The 20927-nt window shown below is 39.3% G+C and overlaps 1 protein-coding gene across 4 annotated transcripts in view; it reads right to left on the bottom strand.

Moving 5' to 3' along the window:
* The window catches only part of NCAM1 (neural cell adhesion molecule 1), a 248995-nt gene that overhangs the window by 208619 nt on the left and 19449 nt on the right, over positions 1-20927 (bottom strand). For 3 of the 4 annotated variants that reach the window (XM_067565590.1, XM_067565563.1, XM_067565580.1), the window contains exon 4: positions 19079-19446. In XM_067565590.1, coding sequence (XP_067421691.1) covers positions 19079-19130 — 52 coding nt within the window. In that variant the 5' untranslated portion in view covers positions 19131-19446. The remainder of the gene's footprint in view (positions 1-19078; positions 19447-20927) is intronic. The other variant, XM_067565573.1, reaches the window with a different exon arrangement.

Genomic DNA, 20927 nt, shown 5'->3' with positions numbered 1-20927 from the left:
CCCTGTTTATGCTGCATTATCCACACTGGGAGCTCATGTTCAACTGATCATCCACCACAATCACCAAATCTTTTTCAGAATCATGATGATTTGTCCTGGCTAAAACAGGGTGCCCAAATGAATTCACTGGGAAATCTCATTCCTCTGACTCAAAATCTTGCATTACCAGCTGATTCAGAAAAGACTGCAAGTGTGTCTTCTCAGAATGACAAGGTGGAGGAGGCAATATCTTTTATGGGACCAACTTCTGTTGGTGAGACAAACTTTGAGAGTTCTGTCTGACTCACAAGCTTGTCTCTCTCACCAACAGAAGTTGGTCCCATAAAAGATATTACCTCACCCACCTCGCCTCTCTAATATCCTGGGGCGGCTACAAGTAAACCTTCTCAGAACAGTTTTGGGGATGATCAGAGAACCTACCGGTATCATTTTTATCGGGTAGTCATCTTTGAACAAACAGGTGTAACTTGGCTCAACATGATACACAGAGAATCTGTTGAGAACTCACTCTTTGTAGTCACTGACAACAGAAATAGTTGTAATAGCCTTTGTCACCCATGCTGCTGGAATAAAATATGCTCCTGTAAAACCAAGTGCCTTAAGGCACTTTCATGTTGATACCATTTTGACATTAATCAAAGCCAAGACTTGAAGTTGCAGACTTGGTAATCCATTACTCTAATGAAAACACTTCTCTTCTGGGTGTCAGACCAAGCTCCCAAATGCTGAAGTGCCTGAGAAAGATACACAAGTACTCCATAATCCTATCAATGGCCTTTGAGAAGCTGGATGCAAAGCCTCTTTCCTGCACATGACCCCAAATTCATTAATTGTCTATGCAGTAGTCAATGTTAATTATGTACGGTGCAGTTAACAATATCATAATTTTGGAAATGGGTAGTTAGACATTTTACTTTGCAAAGAGACTAATTCATGTTGAAGAAACCACAGAAGCCACGCATATAAAGAATAAATAGGCCTGCAGAGGTAGGGCTCCTGGAGATCTGGACAGAGAAATGTATGGCCTGTAACAGATCTGCAATTCACCATTCCAAGAAAACAAACTTAAGAAAGAGGTTTCCTTGGTATGGGTCTTGAACAGTTGATCTAATAAAGTCTAAACTGACTCTTGTGTAGAAAAAGGGATGATGAATCAAAGTGATGGTAAATCAATACATCGTGTAAAAACTTTAATTTCTGATATTTTTATCCTTCCTTATGTCTTGAAAGATATTTTGCTTATATTACTATTCTCCCCACGCAGTCTGAACCACCACCTAATTTTTCTGGGTTTTCACACAGCTTGAAAGAACATGAACTTTTTATGTTTACAAGTACCATCAAGTAAATATACATGTAATTTATGCACGTTGCAGATTTTCATTATTTTACTCAACATCACTGTTTCAAAACTAACCTCTTCCAACATATACCAACAGGTCCATTTGGTCTTCTGCAGCCAACAGCATCATTCTATACAGTACAATAAATTAGTGCCATCTAGTGGAGTTCAGAGAATTTCACCTGCACCACAGCTTTCAGTCATAACTGTCTCTGGTTGTCCTGTCTTTAATTAATGACCCCTATAAATATTAATATGAACTGAACTGAAATATCCCAGAGAGCTTTTCTACAATGCACACAGCTGATCAATCAACTGTAGTAGCAGTTGTGCTATAGTTTTAAATCCTTCCCTATGTTCTAAAAATCTGTAGAAGCTGCAAAGGAAGACAAGTAAAATGTTTTTGGATGCTCATTTGCAAAGATGTTCATATTTAAAAATATAGCCAATAATGCTGCAATCAGGTAGAGTACATGTGGACCAAAACCAAACAAACAAGTACAACAGTAAGCAAGCAATCAAATACTGTATCAACTTGTAACTATATTTTTTCAAAATTTACTGAAAATAAGCAAAATGAACAGGTATTCATAACAGGACACCGTATTAAACCTGAAAAAGAAATTACTACATTGTGTGATTACATAGCTCCAGATTGTAGTCTCTTTCAGAAATGTAATCTTCTATCCAAGTATATCAAGAATATTACATGCTCCCCTCTGTGTCCAATATACTCCTGCAATTACTTACCCTTTAAATTGAACATTAACTGATTGAGAGATCTAGTAAATAGCACTCTACATACCATAAGGGAGGAGGAGTTCAACTCTCAAGTGACAAAACTTAGTCTACATTTGTTTTACTCTTTTTCTCATGCTTCCCGCCCTATAACCATCCATCCACCTTAAGTGCCCCTATGAGTTTCTTTTAAACAGCTTTCATATAGACTTATTAATACCTCTCAGCCACTGCTGAGTCTTTGGACTACTGCTATATTCTTGGTTATTTGTATGGTGCTAATCATCTTTCTTACCATACAAAAGACAGACTGCTATAATCACACATTGATTTGGGGATACGATGCGTAATTTTAACAAGCCATCACCTTTGAGAGTTTAAGCTCATAATTTGACTGAAAAGCGTGTGAGGAAATACCACTATTCTACGCTTCTTTAAAGCGCAAGGAATGCAAATTCATAATCCTTAACTTGATATCTCTGTGGAACATGGAAGAAGAAACAAAATGATAAAAGAAACTGAACCCTTTTAGATTTTCCACCTCTCTTTCCAAAACAATACACACACTTGGGCATAGATTTGCATGTGTCTAGTAACACAAAAATACCTTGAGGTAGGAAACTCTAAAAACTCTAATTTTTCTTCTAGAAGAAGGAAGATTAAGAATGCTGTGGCAGTTCTAGCTTTGCTTGAAATGTCAGGCATGAAATAAAACTGAACCAAAAAAAAAAAAAAAAAAAAAAAAAAAAAAAAAAGACATCCTTCACCCAATACTGTATCCTTGAAATTTGCAGATGAAAGAACTTGTTTTATGTGCTTCTGTGGTGGTTTATGGGTTTATTATTGACAAGTGTAGTCTCTTCCACTTGGTATCCTGCATATCAAACCAAGGCATATGACACACAGCTCTACAGAACCATGAAGACTATTCTTGTTTCTTAGACTGTGGTTTGCCATTGCTTTTTCTCAGTGGAACCAATGACCTTATATGGTTGCTACTGACGTGGTTTCATCAGTCTAACAAACCACAATTATTTCTATTTCTATTTTCAACAAGCAGCTTACTAATATTTGTCCTTTATTGCTACCAAATTATCTCTTTAAATCAAGAAAGATAACGGATGTCCTCAGACTTATAGGATTCCTTACTATCTCCACAAAAACAGAAAGGCCTTTTAAGGACAACCTCTATGAAACCATACCAATGAACTGCAATTGTTCAAGCACAAGGAGTCAAAGCTCACCATATGCATTCATCTTCCTAGCATCAAAGCTTTTTGATAGGAAGGACTCACCTATCACAAGAAGTGTCCACAATTTTAATTTTTAGATTCTATAAGAAACAGATTTTTAAAGTATTCCTGTGTGTAAGATACACATATGGACTACTTGTTCTCTTTATTATAAAGGTAGGCTGCGGTTTTACAGTGTTTGTTGTTGCTTGTATACATTCCAACTAAGTAAATAACTCCATATGTGGGTGTATTTATATGCTTTCCACTTGCAGAGGTAGTTTTCCAAGAGAGGAACTAACTCCGAATATCTTATCTTGTAAATGGAAATAAGACTGCTTTAAGTATTACCCTGAGGAACATTTGATTACATATTGGATCATAATGGTAAGCCTTGTTCAACTCATTAAAGCAAGTAAGTGTTTGGGTTGGATGGTATGCTCCATTTTAATGTGTTTCTTCTTTTAAAAGATCATTCTTTTCATAGAAAAATGTATGTGTCCATTGTATACAACTAAGCACTATTTTAAAAAGATTCTGTTCTTTTCCTTATCTCAAGCTGCAATGATAGTATCTAATACCAACACTTAATGGCAAGCATATACTAGTTTATTTTGGAATAAAAGAATAATATTGCATAGTATTATTAAGGGCCTACAGCTGTTTATAAAGTTTAATTCACAGACATGGTGGATCCAAAACACCAAGGAAGGAGACTTGTTTATGTATCCTCTTTATCAGTGTTTTAGAATCCTTTGCAGACCTGAACCAGACAAAAGGAGGTTCCATCTAATATGAGATGCCCATTCAGAGAGGCTTTATTAGTTAAACCAAAGTAACTCTTGTGATTTCAGTGGACTTACACTAGCACGAATCAGAAGTGAGACATGTATCTGGCATTCCATACGCTGACGATCTGATGATTTCTGGGGAAGATAATGGGAGACCAGACCCCAGTTATAAAAACTGAAGCTAACAGTGACATCTGGCCAGCAACAAAAGACCTGTTTGTCTCTTCCAAAGACTTGACAAACAGAATAAAAGACAAACACAACAAAAGTATATAATGGAATTTAAACCGTAAGATGGCCATTTGTGATAATAGAGATCCAGACTTTTAGATTAAGTAGACAATGTTTGTTGTTTTCCCTTTTCCAAATATTGTTTTGATTTTAACATGATCACTCAGACATATAGTCTCATCTCAAGCCATGATGTCATGCTCATACATCACAATTTAACAAATGCTCGAGTTAAGGTGAATTAATTAGCATTACAATTCATTATTACCATCACAATGACTTACACAGAAACAATATCAAACTCAGCTGTAACTTCTAGGATGCAAGTATAAGCAACCAAAGCAACCACATCAACTTATTGGTATAAATCTTGCCCTCCTTCATGCTGATTTATTACCATTTTACATCCACTTTTCACTCACTTTGCAAGAGGTATAAATGACTGCATAAGGTAATCTATATTTGTTCTATAGCGTACCATATATATTTATGGTGCTGAATAAATAGCTAATAATTAAGATGTAAATAACTCTGCCTATACTCACATACAAACATTACAACAAAAGGTTAACACTGTGTTGCTTTGTTAAAATTTTCACACATAAGGAATGGAATTACACACTGCATAGAAAGCTACGATTTCAGAATGAAAATGTAATGTTTGTTCCATGTTGTACATTTTTAGCAATATATACATGTTTATCTTAGAATTACAACCAACACTCAGGTGTTCCAGTAACAAAACAGTTACAGAGAGCCTATGCTTTAGGATGCTCTTATTGGCTCCAAGTATGGATGTTTTTATTTACCTCCAATATACAAATGCAGATATTTTAAAATGCTTCCTGATCTGGTACAATGTCAGGCAGAGCTATTTTTAGTTCTAATCCACTTAAAGTGCTAAATTCCAAGGGAATCAGCAGTGTTGCTTCACTCATCACTTAAACTAGATCCTTATGGTCCCTATGCTCAAATGCAGTTTTCAAGAACAAAGGGATAAGATAAAACCATTTTTCTGATAAGGAAACATTCTTGTTCCACTTTTCCCCCCTTTTTAAACTTCCAGCTACTTGTGTATGCCCCAATAAATAATAAATCACAAGTGCATTTGTAGACAATAAACACAGCAGAGATAAACAACACGGGGCCGGAACATACACAAGACAACTACAGTATGGGATTTACCATTTTGATCTCAGGATTCATTTGCATTTACTAATTTAAATCCATGAGAAGCAACATATTCATCCACAAAAGCTACTAGATATGACATTAATCATTCTGTGAAGTTGATAGAATAATAGTACCGTATAGTTCATCACAGGCTGCAGTCATGAAAAGATGGAATCCTCAATTTCATGGTTACTAGCAATACAAATTCCAGTGATTTGATTCCCATTTAACTTGTGGTTTTTTGTTTAAACTATGGGTTGCATTCATAAAAAAATATGTTCTCCATCTACAGTGGCTTTCTTTAAACCCAAATTAATTTTAAAATCAATACATAGTAACATCTTCATCTATAGGTAATTAGATAATTCCTGTTTTCTTCAAGGGGTGTATATTTTTCAAGCACGTATAAAAACAACTAAAACATAACCCACTGAAAAATTTAAATGTGCCCTAGTCCAAGGTATTGGCATTTTCTCTCATTATTGTTATTAGAAAGGATAATATATTATTAACAGTTCTGGCTCCTACCATTTTATACAAGATCAATGTTGCTAATTTTTAGCATTAAAGTGACAACACAAAAGTAGTACACTTCTGACTGTTTCCACCATGACTGCAAACATCTAACCTATTACTAGAAAAGTTGAGATACGTTTTTTGAAGTTTAACTTATGCATTTACTTTATTATGTACATATAGTCATAGACCATCGCAAGCCTTGCCACCTTCTACTCCAAGTGCAAGACACATTTCTTCAACCCTGCTCTCAAACATGCAGCAGTGTGTACATTTAACAAAACAAAATTCTACCAATACTAAAAGCATTCTATTGTATACACAATTCATTTCCTGAGGAGAGGATACGAGAAAAAAACATCACAGGTGACGTTAGATTCGTCACTTTAAGGCATTACTAGAAGGTGCTCAGATACAATAGTGATGACAGCTGTGTAAGAGCCCAAATGTTCACTGTTAATTACTGTAACTAAACAGCATTCATTTAAAATTTAAGATCCTATGGAAAATACTCATTAACTGTTAACATTACTGCAAGTTAAATGGAAGGATTGCTTACATGTAGGCTGCATTTTTTTCATTGCAATTGATTAATAACCCTATTTTCCAGCACCTGTAAGGAGGTTATCACAGCTACTTGCAATTCATAGGCATGTCCTGCTTTGTGAAAGCAGGGTGTGTGGCCAATCTGCAGATTTATGTGCATCTTCACTTACCTCTGCAATTATTCTGAACATTTTGTAGTAAAACCATTGACACAGTAACCAATGGATGGGATCTCTGAGTACATGGGACAGGAAAACATCTCAAAACAGTCACCACCAGCTAGGTTCTTTTCTCAGATATGTACATGCAACTACAACTGAAGTGAAAGGCAGTGAAGCACAAACATCCAAGCATAAAATCTGTCTCCCAACGACCAATATTATGCAAAAAACAATCTCTACAAGAGCACATTCAAATGCACTTGCTTCCTAGGGATGGAAAGGCTCTACTGAAAGAAAAATTAGTTATGGGGCCTCGATTAAATAATTTTTATTCTACAAAGTTGTGTGGCTTTCACTGTTCAGCCCCATTCAAGGATTTATGAAAAACACCCACACCAGCATAAAGCATCAAGTCACAACTTCTTCCCAACTCCTAAACTCAGATCTAGAAGCAGACCCATGGCAGTGGAGACAGTCTACTAACAGACAAAACTCTGATGTCAGACATAAGGCTGACCTAGCAACTCTGCAGCCAATCTACCTTTAAATTATACATATACAAGCCCTACTTGCTTTGAAAAGAGATACCATGCTGAGGGGTAAAGGAGGATACTTTAATGAAGACAAACTCCTACATTTCAGTGTAGCCATTCATTGGGCCCTGCAGATTCAGAGCTATTAGAGAATCTCAGTCAATTAAATCTCTACCTGGATCTTGACTGGACAGATAATTCATTACTTTCTTTTTTTAAATCCAAATATGTTCAAATAAGAATAAAAAAGTTGAGTCTTCAATATCTACCTTACATGGCTGCTTTCACCACATTAGCTGCTCTGCTCCTCACACCTAGCACAGCATCAAGGACATGGAAATCAGGGGTAAGCAACAACAGCAGCTGAGCTATAAGTGCTATATACTGGTAAGTGGTGAAAGCAGCAGGAAGGAAGGGGCTTGTTCTACCTAATACTTGTGATCTCCCAACAGGCCACTGGGGACATATCTAGCTGGGAAAGAAGACAGGTTAGAATAGAAAACTGTTAGTGTGCTGAGGAGAAGCTGATAAAGCTTTACAATAGTAACCTAGTACAATGACGCAAGAGTGTATATCTGCATACATCACTGATTATGACAGAGACAATGGAGGGCCCACCTAAATGATAGTGGCCATAAAGAGGAGATAAAAGCCAAACAGAGCCCAGAATGCTTCACCAAAGCCCAATCATATGCACCATTTTATTTTTGGTAAAGTATTTTTTTAAGATCTATTAGATTTTTTTGAAGGGTAAATAAATACTGTTATACACCGTTTACTTGTTTAATAGTATTTTAGCCTCCCCCTGCCAATAAATATCAAGCCCCAGTGAGTACACCATAAATGCTAAATGCCTCAAAGGCTGTAGCAAAGTAGTATGTTGCATCCTACAGATCATACTCCTACTCTATAGTCTCCTAAATGCAGTAATTCGGTGTGTTAGTTCACAATCCTTAAAACCATATTATAGTTCTAAGGAATTATGTTTTGGAAACACCACAAATGAAATATGTTTTCAGTAGTTTCTTTTGAATTTAGCAGGTTTAAAACAATGTTTTAACAGACAATATACTTCAAAAAGTAACTTTATTATATTTTCTTAAACAGTATACACGACCACCAGACAAGTATGATGTTTCAATCAGTAAGTTCTCTGAACATTTAATTATTTGACAGCATCTGCAGTTATTGTTTTTGACCCTGAATTACATTCTGTAACACAACATGATTGTTATAAGCAAAGCTTGTGTTATTAAGCATCATATATAAATCAACTACTGAGAACATAAAGACAATTAAATGTTTGAGAAGTTTTTCAAAATACAAACAACTGATTTTTGTGGGTATGTATATATGTGTGTGTATATATATATATATATATATATATGAATAGAGAGTGTATGTCATAACGTTATACCTATAACAATAATAATGCAATAAATAGAATGTAATTATAATTACAGTGTAACAAATGCAAACACAACAGTATCTTAACCGGTTCTGTTTACACAGATATGCTAATACTTAAGATCATGTGATAGTTCTAAAGGATTGTTTTGAAAACATAATTGCTGTGTCACTGTATACCATATTTGCCAAAATAATTATATACAACTCCCAAGACTCAAAAGTGATTTGTGCACCTTACAAATAACAGAAATAGAAATATGGGACAAAATAAAGAGGGAATATCAGCCTGGAGTTTCTTTTAATTATCGTGGTCATGACAGCAACATTACTTAGGTAAAGTTTTTGCGTTAAGCCAATTTCTTCTTTACAACAGCAACATAAACTGTACTATACTACCATATACATACAATGATGTATATATTACAAATCACTCACTTCTAACTAAACAAGAGGAAACCTGCTGAGGACACTCATGCTTCTTTCCTCTTTTCTTAGTTGAACAGCATTGCTAAAATGAGATCCCTAGTATGTTCCCAACATTAACTGTAGCTGTTGAGCTACAAGCACACACACTACATACTTCCCTATTACAAAGGACAACAACAAAAGCATCCGCAGTTTAGTTCTTCTGATTAATTTATAGAAAGACTCAAGTTCAAGCAGCTTCACCCAAAATCAGAATACCAAAGCTCAAGTATTTCTCTGCAGTCTATTATTCAAAGGAGGATAATTATATCTTCAACCTTGCACAATTCACAAACTAAAAATATTAGCCAATAACTAAACTAATTTCAGAACAAGAAAAGACGCCCAAACACTGGTTAACAAGAAATCAAGCAAAAGAAGTTTCAGCCAAGTTTTTACTAAACTACAAAAGTCAATATTATTGATTAAATACAAATATAAGGTTAGTTTTATGGATTTAGGGGGGGATATCTAATAATGAACATTTTCATTTACCATCTGAATGATATATTCTCCCCTTGTTAGATGTCTTTATCCCCCTTTAGCATTAATAGACCTTTTTTGGACACATCTCTATTTAAAACTGCAGTTGTTTGTTGGTAATACCACCAGCAACCATGACATTCACCCCAACTCCAGCCCAGGCCCCACATCTCCCATTGTGTGGCAACCCATTTTAAAATCCTAGTTCCACCACAGCAAAAGGAGTATTTTAAATATAATCACCCTTCTCCTTGGGCTATTGAGAAAATTAGCCAGGGAACATCTCCCTCTTCAAAATGTTATCGCTTCACATTTTATAATCTCAAAAGATATCTTCACTACCCTTCCTGAAAATGTACTGTCTCAACCATCAACTTCCAATTCTCTTGTCCCATAAATAAAAGTAGCAAGACCTTGCATTTTCATTTTCTGACTCTGCAATCATAATAGATGAAAGTGTGACACACATAGATAAGGAACCTGATTCACCAATGCATTTCTCCAGTTTTACATCAGAGTAACAGTTATGCTACTATAAACTGGGAGTACCATGTTGGTGAATCCAATCTAAGAACCTCTTATTCTGAAAAACATGTAGCCTGAAGATTTCCCAAATCACTACAGATTCCACAGAGCAGTTTCTGATAAACTCACAATCATCATAAAAACACAATCAATAATAAAAAAGACAAACATTAAACTTTATACATTTCACCAAATTTTATTTTCATTCCTTTTTACTTGATGATTCAGTGATTATTTGTACTTGCAAAAGAGAATATCTTTAGTGCTAGATTACATCATACAATGATGAGTCACTCCCCTTTTAACCCTACCTCCAGTGTTCGAGCTCCTTACAAGCTAGAACTGCTCCACATGAAATGAAGTGACCAAATGGGACTGTTCTTCCACAAAACACTGCACTAATTCTCCCGCATTCAGCCTTTCCACTTGAATGGAATAAATACTCTTTTCAGAACAACAATTACAATTCCCCCCTTTTTTTCTCAGGCTCACTATGGGACTCCTCAGTGCATGCACAATGCAAATAAGGCAAACTTCCTTTCAAAGAGTGATTAATATGCAAAGACAGCCTGCTTTTTTAGTGCAATGTGAAGAACCACCAACAAGCATTTCTAAACTTCGAGGTTTCTTCAATTATTTCCACTGTTTATTTTTAAACATAAGATTATGCAATAATACCACACATTAGGACCAATTGGCCAATATTTTGTAAACAAATGCCAAATTGGCTGTTTTAAATAGGAAACAAAAGATTTAATAGATTCTGTTTTCCCACCAGCTAGGAGAACAAAGAAAAAATATAGTTTTTCCAATTGTTCATCTTTAATAATAATAATACTTACAGTTTAGCAGCAAACTTAATGATTGCATTTAAACCTAGAAATAACTAGCTGTACATTGAAGAAATTTTCACACTTTTAGAAAGCAAAGCAAAAGGACTTTATAATTCCCAACACAAATCTAATACCATTATTTACTATGTAGCAGTAATTTGAATGACATTTAACAGCAAAGCAAGTGCTGCTTAAACAAACTTATTAGTGTATAAAATTTCTCAAAATGTTTTTTCATAACGTTTACTGGTCTTTGGACAAGTTACATGAGAAACAAAAGCCTATTGAGAATTAGACACACCATTTTTCGATCTTCATGAATAAAAGTTTCACCACACCCTATTCTTCATCTCGTCACCTTGTCAACAACACTTCATTTATACAACCAGGCCAGGACCCTCCTGTGGCACAAACTTTCCACTTCAAGTGCCAATAAACCATACTTTACCCAACATGACCTCCAATTGTACCTTGAATATGTTAGCTGACTCATTTCTCACTATGAACCTTTTTGAGTGTTTCAGACTTACCATCCTTTTTTTGTTTTCAAGCAGTTTTGAAGATTTTTCTTCTCCCTTGTAATAAGACTTCAAATTACCAAACAAATAACTTCATGTTATACTTAAAACAGAGTGAGAAATTAAGGATTCACATTTATCTTTCTTTGACACTTCAAGGTTGACTCATGCATCATACATTATAAAATTGCAATTGTAACTGAAATATTTAAACTGTCCATTACTTCCGCTTTTATAACCACAATTTGCATTAAACAAAATCAGCAAGTCTTATGTACTATATAGGCAAAAATAATTAGCCCGTTAAAAGCATCTATCTACTCTGATTTTTCCATGATCCAACTATTATAAAATAATGATCATTTATCTATAAACAAAGCAGTGTTTTTGGTTCAGAAAAGACATATGGATAACAACTCTGGATATTTAAGCAAAACATTCTTTAAAATACTTAAAATTTCTTTTACTACTATTCTTTCCTAACTTCTTCAGTTTACTTATCTTTGAATTAAGTATTTAGTTTGTCCAAATAGATGTGAACTATTCATGCTAACAAAGTTCTTCCCATAGAAACAGCTAATGAAAATTAACAGGAATATTTATCGTTTAGACCTGTAATCGTGCAAAAAATCTTCAATGTCAGCAAAGCTTGAACAAAATGTGTAAGAAAAGATTTTCATTGTCACTTGAAATCTCAAGGGACACTCCTTAGATATTCTTTTTACAATGAATTGAAGATCAGTACTATCTAGGAAAGTAAGCACAATAATCTATAAATATTCTGATCAAATTCTTTTTAGTAAAATATCTTTTCAACAGACACTATTTCAAAAATCTCTATTTAGTAGAAGATTCACATCTTGCCAGTCTCACTGTTTCCTAAGGATTTTATTTTAATTGGGCTTTCAAAGGTCATGTAACTTCTTGAAAAGTTTTAAAATTAAACTGCCCTGTAGAACAGGTAACAGAAGAAATATAGCCTTTTAAAAATGTTATTAATTTGTTTATGGAAATAATCTCATACAAGATTTAGGTTAGGGTGCGAACACTTTGGATTGTTTCTTCACATCATTCTGGCTTGTTTGTGGTAAGACATCCCCAGTTCTCACACACAGTTCTGCAGATCTCTACAGCTGTTTTTTCTTTTCACAAGATCCAGGATGTGAATAGCTGGAAGACACAATATCTGACAGTTGATTACTGTATTTCGTATTCAAAACTTATCTTCTTGCACTGGATTTTCAGATACTGGCCTCCATTTCTGCAGCCACAAATTGCAGGTGCAAATAAATGCAGGCTCAGGTTTTTGTGCCTACAGTTTAGATAACCATGGAATTGATCTAAAGCCCACTGAAGTCAACAGAAGGACTTACCCAGGCTTCTATGGACTTTGGATCAGATCTCTACATAACTAGATCTCTCAAATACCATGGTGTTGAGTAAAGACAACTCTGAGTCTCTGACTATGGATGAAAACAGATGCCCATTTAAGGCTGATCTGAAAACCTTCTTCTTAAATCATGCTTGACTATTAATATATTGTTGAAAGTTGACAAGAACCCACCATGTCTTCAGGAGCAAATACTCTGATTGCCCAAACTGTCCACGGCACCCTTATTTCTGTTGCACATACAACTGTCTCTTAGTAGACCAAATGGTTACCAGATATGTGTATCAATTATTCACCTCTTAAACATGATGGCTTAAGGAGGTGGATAACTCATTTAGCTTGCAAGTACTATGTGATTCTTCCCCAAACTATCTCCTTCAGTGTAGCTGTGGATGTACGATTTTATAACAGTCTAGCTTTCAGTGTGAAGGGATGACTGCCTAAGAAACTAAATGAGGTGTTACTGGAAAGATGATTACTCCCCTCTTTGTTTATTTCATTTTCTCCTATCTCAGGCTCTAAGAGAATTACACACTATCAAAAACATAACATATAAAAATATCCTTAAAAAACAAGCCTCCTAAAAAACCAGCTCCAGCATGAACATTCTGCATCTCCCACTCACTCCCACCTTCAGGAAAGATCTGGGAGAACAGATGAATCTATACAACGTCTCAGAGGTCATCAAGAGGTCATACAAGAATCAAGTCCAAAATCTCCAAATGCTATCACAGCAGAAGGAATACCACTGTTGAAACAAAACCAGTCTCGCCCCCAGCCCAATCTTGACAGCATCATCTCCAAAAATAGACACCACCCACACATGTGGGGAATTCCTCATCCACTGGAGAGAGAACAATAGAGAAATCCAGGGTTAAATTCAGCAGGCTTTACCTCCAATAATCTCAAATGAATTTGCAGTTGCTTATAATAGCACTGAATCTGGACCCCACTCTATTCACCTTAACCTCTGATTTGGACTAAGGCTATTACTAACTGTTTGGTCAATCAATAATCCCACAATACACGATACATGTGAAACACAGAAGTCACCTCAGACTTCTGAGCTGCAATCCCGTCCCAAAGAAACTAGACAAAATCATCGAGTCTTGGTATTTTCAAATCAACTATTATCTTCATCATACGTTGCCACATGTTTTTGCACAATGTTTGACTGCATTTGTATTTGGTAGGCTTAAAAGATTTCCAGGTATAACTCATCCAACAGAGTGAATATCTGTATTCCCAGCCCATCTTTGGATTTGAGATCCAGTATAAAGAACTAAATCTGAACTAAGATTATTTCAATTTGCAATTTTTTTCCTTGATCCCCTACCTATTCCTCTTCCTTTGGGAAGGCATCCCACCTTCTGTATTGAAAACCAAGAATTACATGTGAAAATCTCATTCCAATGGTTAGTAGTGATTCCCTCAGACAGTTAATGCAATGCATTAAAAGTGCCTGAAATCCCACCATTTGGCTATCCAGCCAACATCAAAAGGCAATGCTATTAATGAGCAGCTGCAGCAAAGAAGCAGCATTTCAACACCATGAACTGAAAGAGTATAATGGCACCAATGCCAAACCCAACTAATTTACATCCCTTTGCATCAGCAACCGCTTTAAGATTTGGCCATGTGCTTTCCCAAACAAAAGGGGTCACAGCTAGCACAAATCTGACCTTCAAATTTGCTTCTGTGTAGTTTTGATGCCTAACAAAAGTCTGTGTGCCTAGTATTTTCCCCCATCCCAGATTTGACAGATTCATTTTCCCCTTCCCCCAAACAATCTCAAGTCCACTGCAGACATGCGCAAGCAATCTTATTCAGAAGCAGAGAGATGCCTGGGAGCTGTAGTTCTCTTCACAGCTGAATCCATGGCCAGACTACTCCCAGACATGCTCTATATTACAAAAGGACCAGAAAACTGTTTTATTTGATGTTTTTAAAACTACCATTTTAACAGTAGAACATGTTTACTTTTGCCTCAGTTTTTACTTCCTCATCATAACATTGACAAACATATCTTTTGCTTTAGTTGAAAAAGCCTTAATTATGGATCTAATTAAATTCTTCAGGCAGTTTCCTTCATATTAACTACTACATATGCCCCTGAAAAACAGATTCTTCCCAAACCGGTTGTGTACAAGTTAATTAAAAGTCCATAACATTTGCCTTCCTGTCTGTGAGGTTCATGATGTGATAGAAGAGAACAGAGTTCTGCTACTGATGGATAAAATTCATATTAAAGTATGTTCCGCAAAAACAGTATGTCAAAAGCCACACCAAAAGAAAGAAAAATAACTTGCATACACTCCATAAATGCTCAGATGTGTGAGTGATCAATAAAAAGGCAGGATAGCATTTTTAACAAGAAAATAAAATGTGCTTTTTGTCTCTTCCTAGTGCTTCTTGCTGTTCCCTGCAGACTGATGGCAGCAGGTGCAGTATCCCCCCCCCCACACACACACACACACACACACACATCCTCCCCCATCAATTGGTTCTGCTTTCCTGACACTCAGCCAACACAAATCCATTGCATTAAAAAAAAAAGAAAGAAAAGAAAAGAAAAAAGAAGTTCATGCCTTCTTTTAAGAACAAGAAGCCAATCTTTTCTTATACTTTAAGGCAGGAAGGTCTATCTGTAAAATGTATTTCTGGAAGCCAGCCAAGAAAGCATGAAGGCACTTTCAGTCTGGAGAGCAGCCACAGTCCTTTAACACTCCTGAAGACAAACACTGGCAATTCATTATATTAATATTAAATTAAACGTTCTTTAAAAAAAATCAACTGGTGAGGTCCTGAATCTTCAAGTGCATGTGTCAAAACTGTAAAGTTTATACAAAAATATTCTTTTATTTAAGAAACCATAGTTCTTGGGATACAAACGAAAGGAGGAGATGAGCCATCTGTTGTATCTATAAATCAGCCTCTGAGTTATAAAAGAACGTTGTTTTAATTTAAGAGTAAGTTAAGGGGTTACTATCCCAAGACACAGGAATATATACAAAAGAGGCTATTTTAAAAGATGCAGAGGGAATGCTTTTGTTCCCACCTCACCGGGTGACCACTCCTCAGACAATCCTCTATTCAGTGTTTCCTAACTAGTACACATCTATCCCCTGCTTTTTCCTACATTTAAGTTACTGTAAAAAGAGAAGGGCTTTTTCCATTGGCATTATCATGGCTGGTGTAGCTCTTTCCCTGCCTTGACTTTTCCTTCATCAGACTGGATACTCCACCCTGCAGGCTTCTCTGTCTCTCTCTCTCTCTCTGGGGTTGGGGGGAAGAAAGGGGCAGGGAAAGGAAGAAGTAAGGCTTAGCAAATTAAGGCAGGATCCTTTAGCATGGAAGGTGCTACAGATGTGCTGGGTATTGCTTTAATTGTATGCTGTGTTGCTGCTTTGTTTTGACTTTTTAATATTTGATTTGGTTTTGATATTCTCCATTTTATGCGGTGTTTAACAGTTGTTGGATCTGAGCCGTGCAGCTCCCCAAGCATCTTGACGTTCATTATTATTAACAAACAAACATCATTTTGAAGGGGGCAGGGAAAGAGGAGTGTATATATTTTTTTCCTTTGGCAAAGCTTTACTTACCCCAATCTTTTTGTCCCCTCGAAAAACCCACCTTTCTTCCCCCCCCCCGCACAATCGAGAATGCTTTGTGTGAATGTGAATGTGGGGGGATTGCTGGGGGAAAGGCAGGTATCTAATGCTGCTCTGGAGGAGGGAAGATACATATGTGGTAATCGTCATTGGAGGGTGTGGCTGGGATGAGATGGGTGGTGGCAGGGATCGGACAATCTCCTTATTTGTTCAGATTTGGGTTCTAGACCAGTAAGGAATAAAACATTTAAAAATTCAAATTGAGGAGCAGCTGTAGGATGGTATTTGTGGTATGGGGAAGCTGGGTAGCAGGATGGGCTGATGTTCCCTAGGCAGCCTTGAGCTTGGGGGTGTATCTGACAGTGGGTTGGGGGGCACCAGTGCAGGGTCTGTGGCAGCTGTGGGGTGGGTGAGTGCTGGTGGCATGGTGGTGAGAGCGGGGTAGGGGGGTGTTGAACGGTGGAGTGGTGACAGCAGCAGTCGCTGTTGGGGAGATGAGGATCACCAGCGCGGGGGGCCGGGGGGGGAAGAGAGATTTCGGGTGGTGGGGCCGAGGACAGCGCGTGGCGGGGTGTCGCGACTAGGCGGAGCTGTGCCAGGGCAGCGGTTGCGGAGCGGAGCAACACCGGAAGGGGAGCACAGTGTGCACAGAGGGTCGGGGGGGGGACGGCAGCTGCGACTGGGGAGGAGGTGGCTGCAGTGGGGTGTGAGCAGGTGTGCAAGGGTGGCTGTGGGGCGCTGGGGGCTGACACCCGCTGGGAGCGGAGCAGGCCAGTGGCCGGTCAGGGTGCATGCTGGCAAGCTGGGGTGGCACCCGCAGGTAGGGGTGGGGTGATGGCGGCCAGGGAGCAAAGGCAGGGCAGGCAGTGGGGAGCTGGAGTGCCACTGGTGTGGGCGCGGTCCCGGGGCAAGGGGGGGCTGCTGAGCCCAGGGGGGAGGGCGGCAGTGGGGCAGGCAGTGGCCCAGCAAGGGTGGGGGGTGCATGACACCTGGGTGGCAGCGCGGAGCTGAGGCAATGCCTTGGGCTCCCAGCTGGGCGGGGCGGTGCATGGGGGGGGCGGGTCTGAGGTGAATGGGGACGGGGGGGCGCGGCCGTTACGAACGTTGGGGAGCAAAGCCCCTAACGGCATTTCCCGCTCGGGGCCGCTGGCTCTTGATTGGCCACGGATGCAATCGAACCCCCCCCCCAACCAACGACCGCCCCCCCCCTCCGCACCCGCCAGCTCAGGAGCTCGCGCCCGTCCACCGCCCCCCCCCCCCCTCCCCGCCCAGCTCCATCAGCAGCGCGCGCTCACACACCATCGCACCGATTTTTCCTGCACCAGATTCCTCCCATTGCCGAACTTACTGCACCCCAGCAGCTCTGACCCGCCCCCCCGCAGTTCTTAGCGCCCCCCCATCCCCGAGCAGCTGCTTTCACTGCCCCCTCGCCCCCCCCCCTTTATTTTTTGCAGCCGCTCTCTCCCTCTCCTTTATTTGCAACTCCCTCTCCCCTCGCTGTGGGCTCGTTGCATTCCCCCCCCTCCCGCCCCTACACAGGCATCGTTTGCAAAAACGGTACCATCCGTCCGCTATTCCGATGGACATTTTTTACAACAAAGCCCCCTCCTGGCTCCTCCGACGGCGACACCATGAACACATCGCACGCAGCACCCTCCTCATTTCACTCGCCTTCCCCCTTTCCCTTCTCCATTGTCTGCAATCTGCAACACGCAGAACCCTCAACCCGAGGGGGCAGGTTGACGAACGAGGTGCAATTCCTTCCCTTGCATTCATGTACATTTGCATCACCAGCCTATAAAACCAGCCCCTGGCTCACGCCCTCCTCACCTCCCCACCACCCCCCTTTTCACTTTCTCCTGTCAAATTGCAGACCGAGCCATCTTTCCCAATCAGATTCCACAATTGTGAACAATGTTTCCAACTAACTGGACGTCTAGTAAAGCAAAGTAGCACCATGCACGGGTGGGGGGCGGGGGGGAAAAACCACGTTTTTCTTTTCTTCTAATTTCCCCTTCTATTGCAAGCCGTTAAGACTGTCTAGCCGTGTGGGAGCCGAGGCAGCGAAAATACCAATAGGGACTTGTCCACTCGGCAACAAAATAAAGGGTTCCTAGCTTCAGTGTTTACTCTGCAAGATGCTGATTTGGTTCAGCTGGAGGATCTGGGGTTTATTCTTTTCTCCTCAATGTTTGCTCAGCCGGCACCTCCCAATCCTCCTCCCCAACCGTGCCTCTCGCTCATCTCCCAGTTCCTCCACCAAAATGCTGCCTTTGAAATGCAGAGAAGGGGGGAAATCGCAAAAGTGCAGGAGGGCTAAGCCAGCCGTCGTGCAACGCTTCCAGCCTCTACGAATATCCCCCAATTGAGCCAAAGGAAACAAAGTGGGATGGGGGAAAAGCACAACATTCAATATTTGGGGGAAACAAATCGTCAGTATAAAAACATTGCATTCTAAGAAACAAAAACACAATTCCCCTGTTCCTTCCGATCGGTCTAAAATTGCATCACAACAGTATTCAGAAGTGGTTAGAAATCAAATTTGTCCCCACCCTCCAAAAAACCCATATTTTCGTGTACCTGCAGCTCCAAGGAAAAACAGAGTCCAGATGAGATCCTTAGCGTGCAGCATTGTAATCTGCTGGTGGGGTGGAAGTTTTTGCAAATATATTTTCCTGCAATAGGAGCCTGGGTGGACAGACAGATTTAGATGCAATGCAATTTTTTTTTCTCAGAATTTTTTTTTTGCCAGCTGCTCTCTAGCTGCTTTCAGGAGCTGATCACAGAATGAATGACAGTCCTAGCCTCAGCACACACACAACGGAGATCCCTGCGCCGTCCTGGATTTGGTTTGGTGGGGTTGGAAAGGGAGGAGAGCTTGCACCTCACTGTGTTCTTCCACCCATGCTGGCCACAAATAGTATAGTGCAATAAGCAGCAAGGAGGTACTGTGGAGAGAAGCAGTTGCAGTCGCCTGTAAAATATGGTCTGGCTCTGCTAGGATCTGGAGTCACTCACATTCTGTAAACATTTCAGTGCTGATAGAGTTTTGCTAAGGAAGAAAGGTAGAGATGTGTCTCTAGACTAATAAGTGTTTCAGACGTGTTTTTAAAAATGTGTCTAGTGAAATGCTGTTACTGTTATTTAAAGACACGGATGGGCAAAGATGGAGCTGGGGCTTTTTTGGGCAGCAGGGGTGGGGTGTGGAGAATTCTTTTGCAAAAACAAAGTTATAAGGCTCCATTTTATCCAAAGTCCACAGTGTGATGTGGATTTGAGAAATGGCTCTGGTTTTGGTCCACTGTGTTTTCAAAACCCTGGCAACAAGAACATTTTGCAAAACCAGGGTGGGTTGGATCAGAATCCTATTTTATCTTATCAGGGCGCGCGCAAGACTTTGTAACACGAGGTCAGCTTAGTATGGCAAGAGCTAGGCCCTAAAAGTGGCAGCAGGCTCATATGCAAAAGTTAGGCCTCCCAAGAACCAGACTTGTAAGGAATAAGAGGAACTGTCTCCAGGTCTGAAAATATCCTTAAAATGAATATAGAAGCCAGCTGACCATAGGGTCAGCAAAAAATTAGCAGCATTAGGAGTAAAATCAGCAACTCTAGTAATAAACAACTAACATCACCTTATTGCAGATAAAGAACAGGAAACAAGGGTTAAGGCCCAATCCCCAAGGGGATTGAAATATAGCCAATAAGCTTATTGCTAGAATTGGGGAAGGGGGTATTTTAGGACCTCCAGGTGCACCCTGCCCTGAGGCTCTCTGTGGATCCATGGAGGTACTAGCGGATGCCCTGGGTGGGTTGGCTTCCTGGCTGCAACTCACTTATAGGGTGGAGAATGGGCCTCCCCACCCTCGTGCTGGTAAGCTCCTGATTCCCAATTGTTAACAGCTTGCAAATAGCTTAAAATTTGGAACTCTCATAGCTTAAGTGCTGCCTTGAATAAACTGCTAAATGGGCACTTCCTGTCTGCCTGTCTCTTCACCACTGAGATCTAAAAATAAGAACCCTCCGCCTCTGCGGAGCGCATATCTGAACTGCCAAAGTTTGTGTGTGGGGGGGTGTCAGTCAGAGTTTGGGATTTTTTAAGAAATGGTCTCCCACTAATCTGGAAAGAGAATCCCTCATCCATCATTTATCTGAAGGCAAATTTTAAAGCATCTCCATTATACGATGACCGCTTTATGCAGTGTGTTTCAGTCAAAAATATGCTGCCAGAATTTAGCAGGGCCTCAATGATTCCATAGATTTTTGCAAGCACAGTTTTGCAAAAGCAAAAAAATTGTGCCCAGATATTTATATGATGAATTAGAGATGGAAATGTGATTCCTTAGCATCTAGTAATGTGTCCATTTATCAACCTCTCACACAAGTGCCTCCAAGACTTCTTCCATGTAGCCCCCTACTCCTACTTCAATTC

Source organism: Emydura macquarii, unplaced genomic scaffold (assembly GCF_026122565.2).
Source record: "Emydura macquarii macquarii isolate MOO-44397 ecotype Brisbane River unplaced genomic scaffold, CSIRO-AGI_Emac_v2 contig_312, whole genome shotgun sequence".
In the NCBI taxonomy this organism is placed as follows: Eukaryota; Metazoa; Chordata; order Testudines; family Chelidae; genus Emydura; species Emydura macquarii.
Note: the sequence above shows the minus strand (reverse complement) of the source record. Positions and strands in the feature narration are given on the sequence as shown.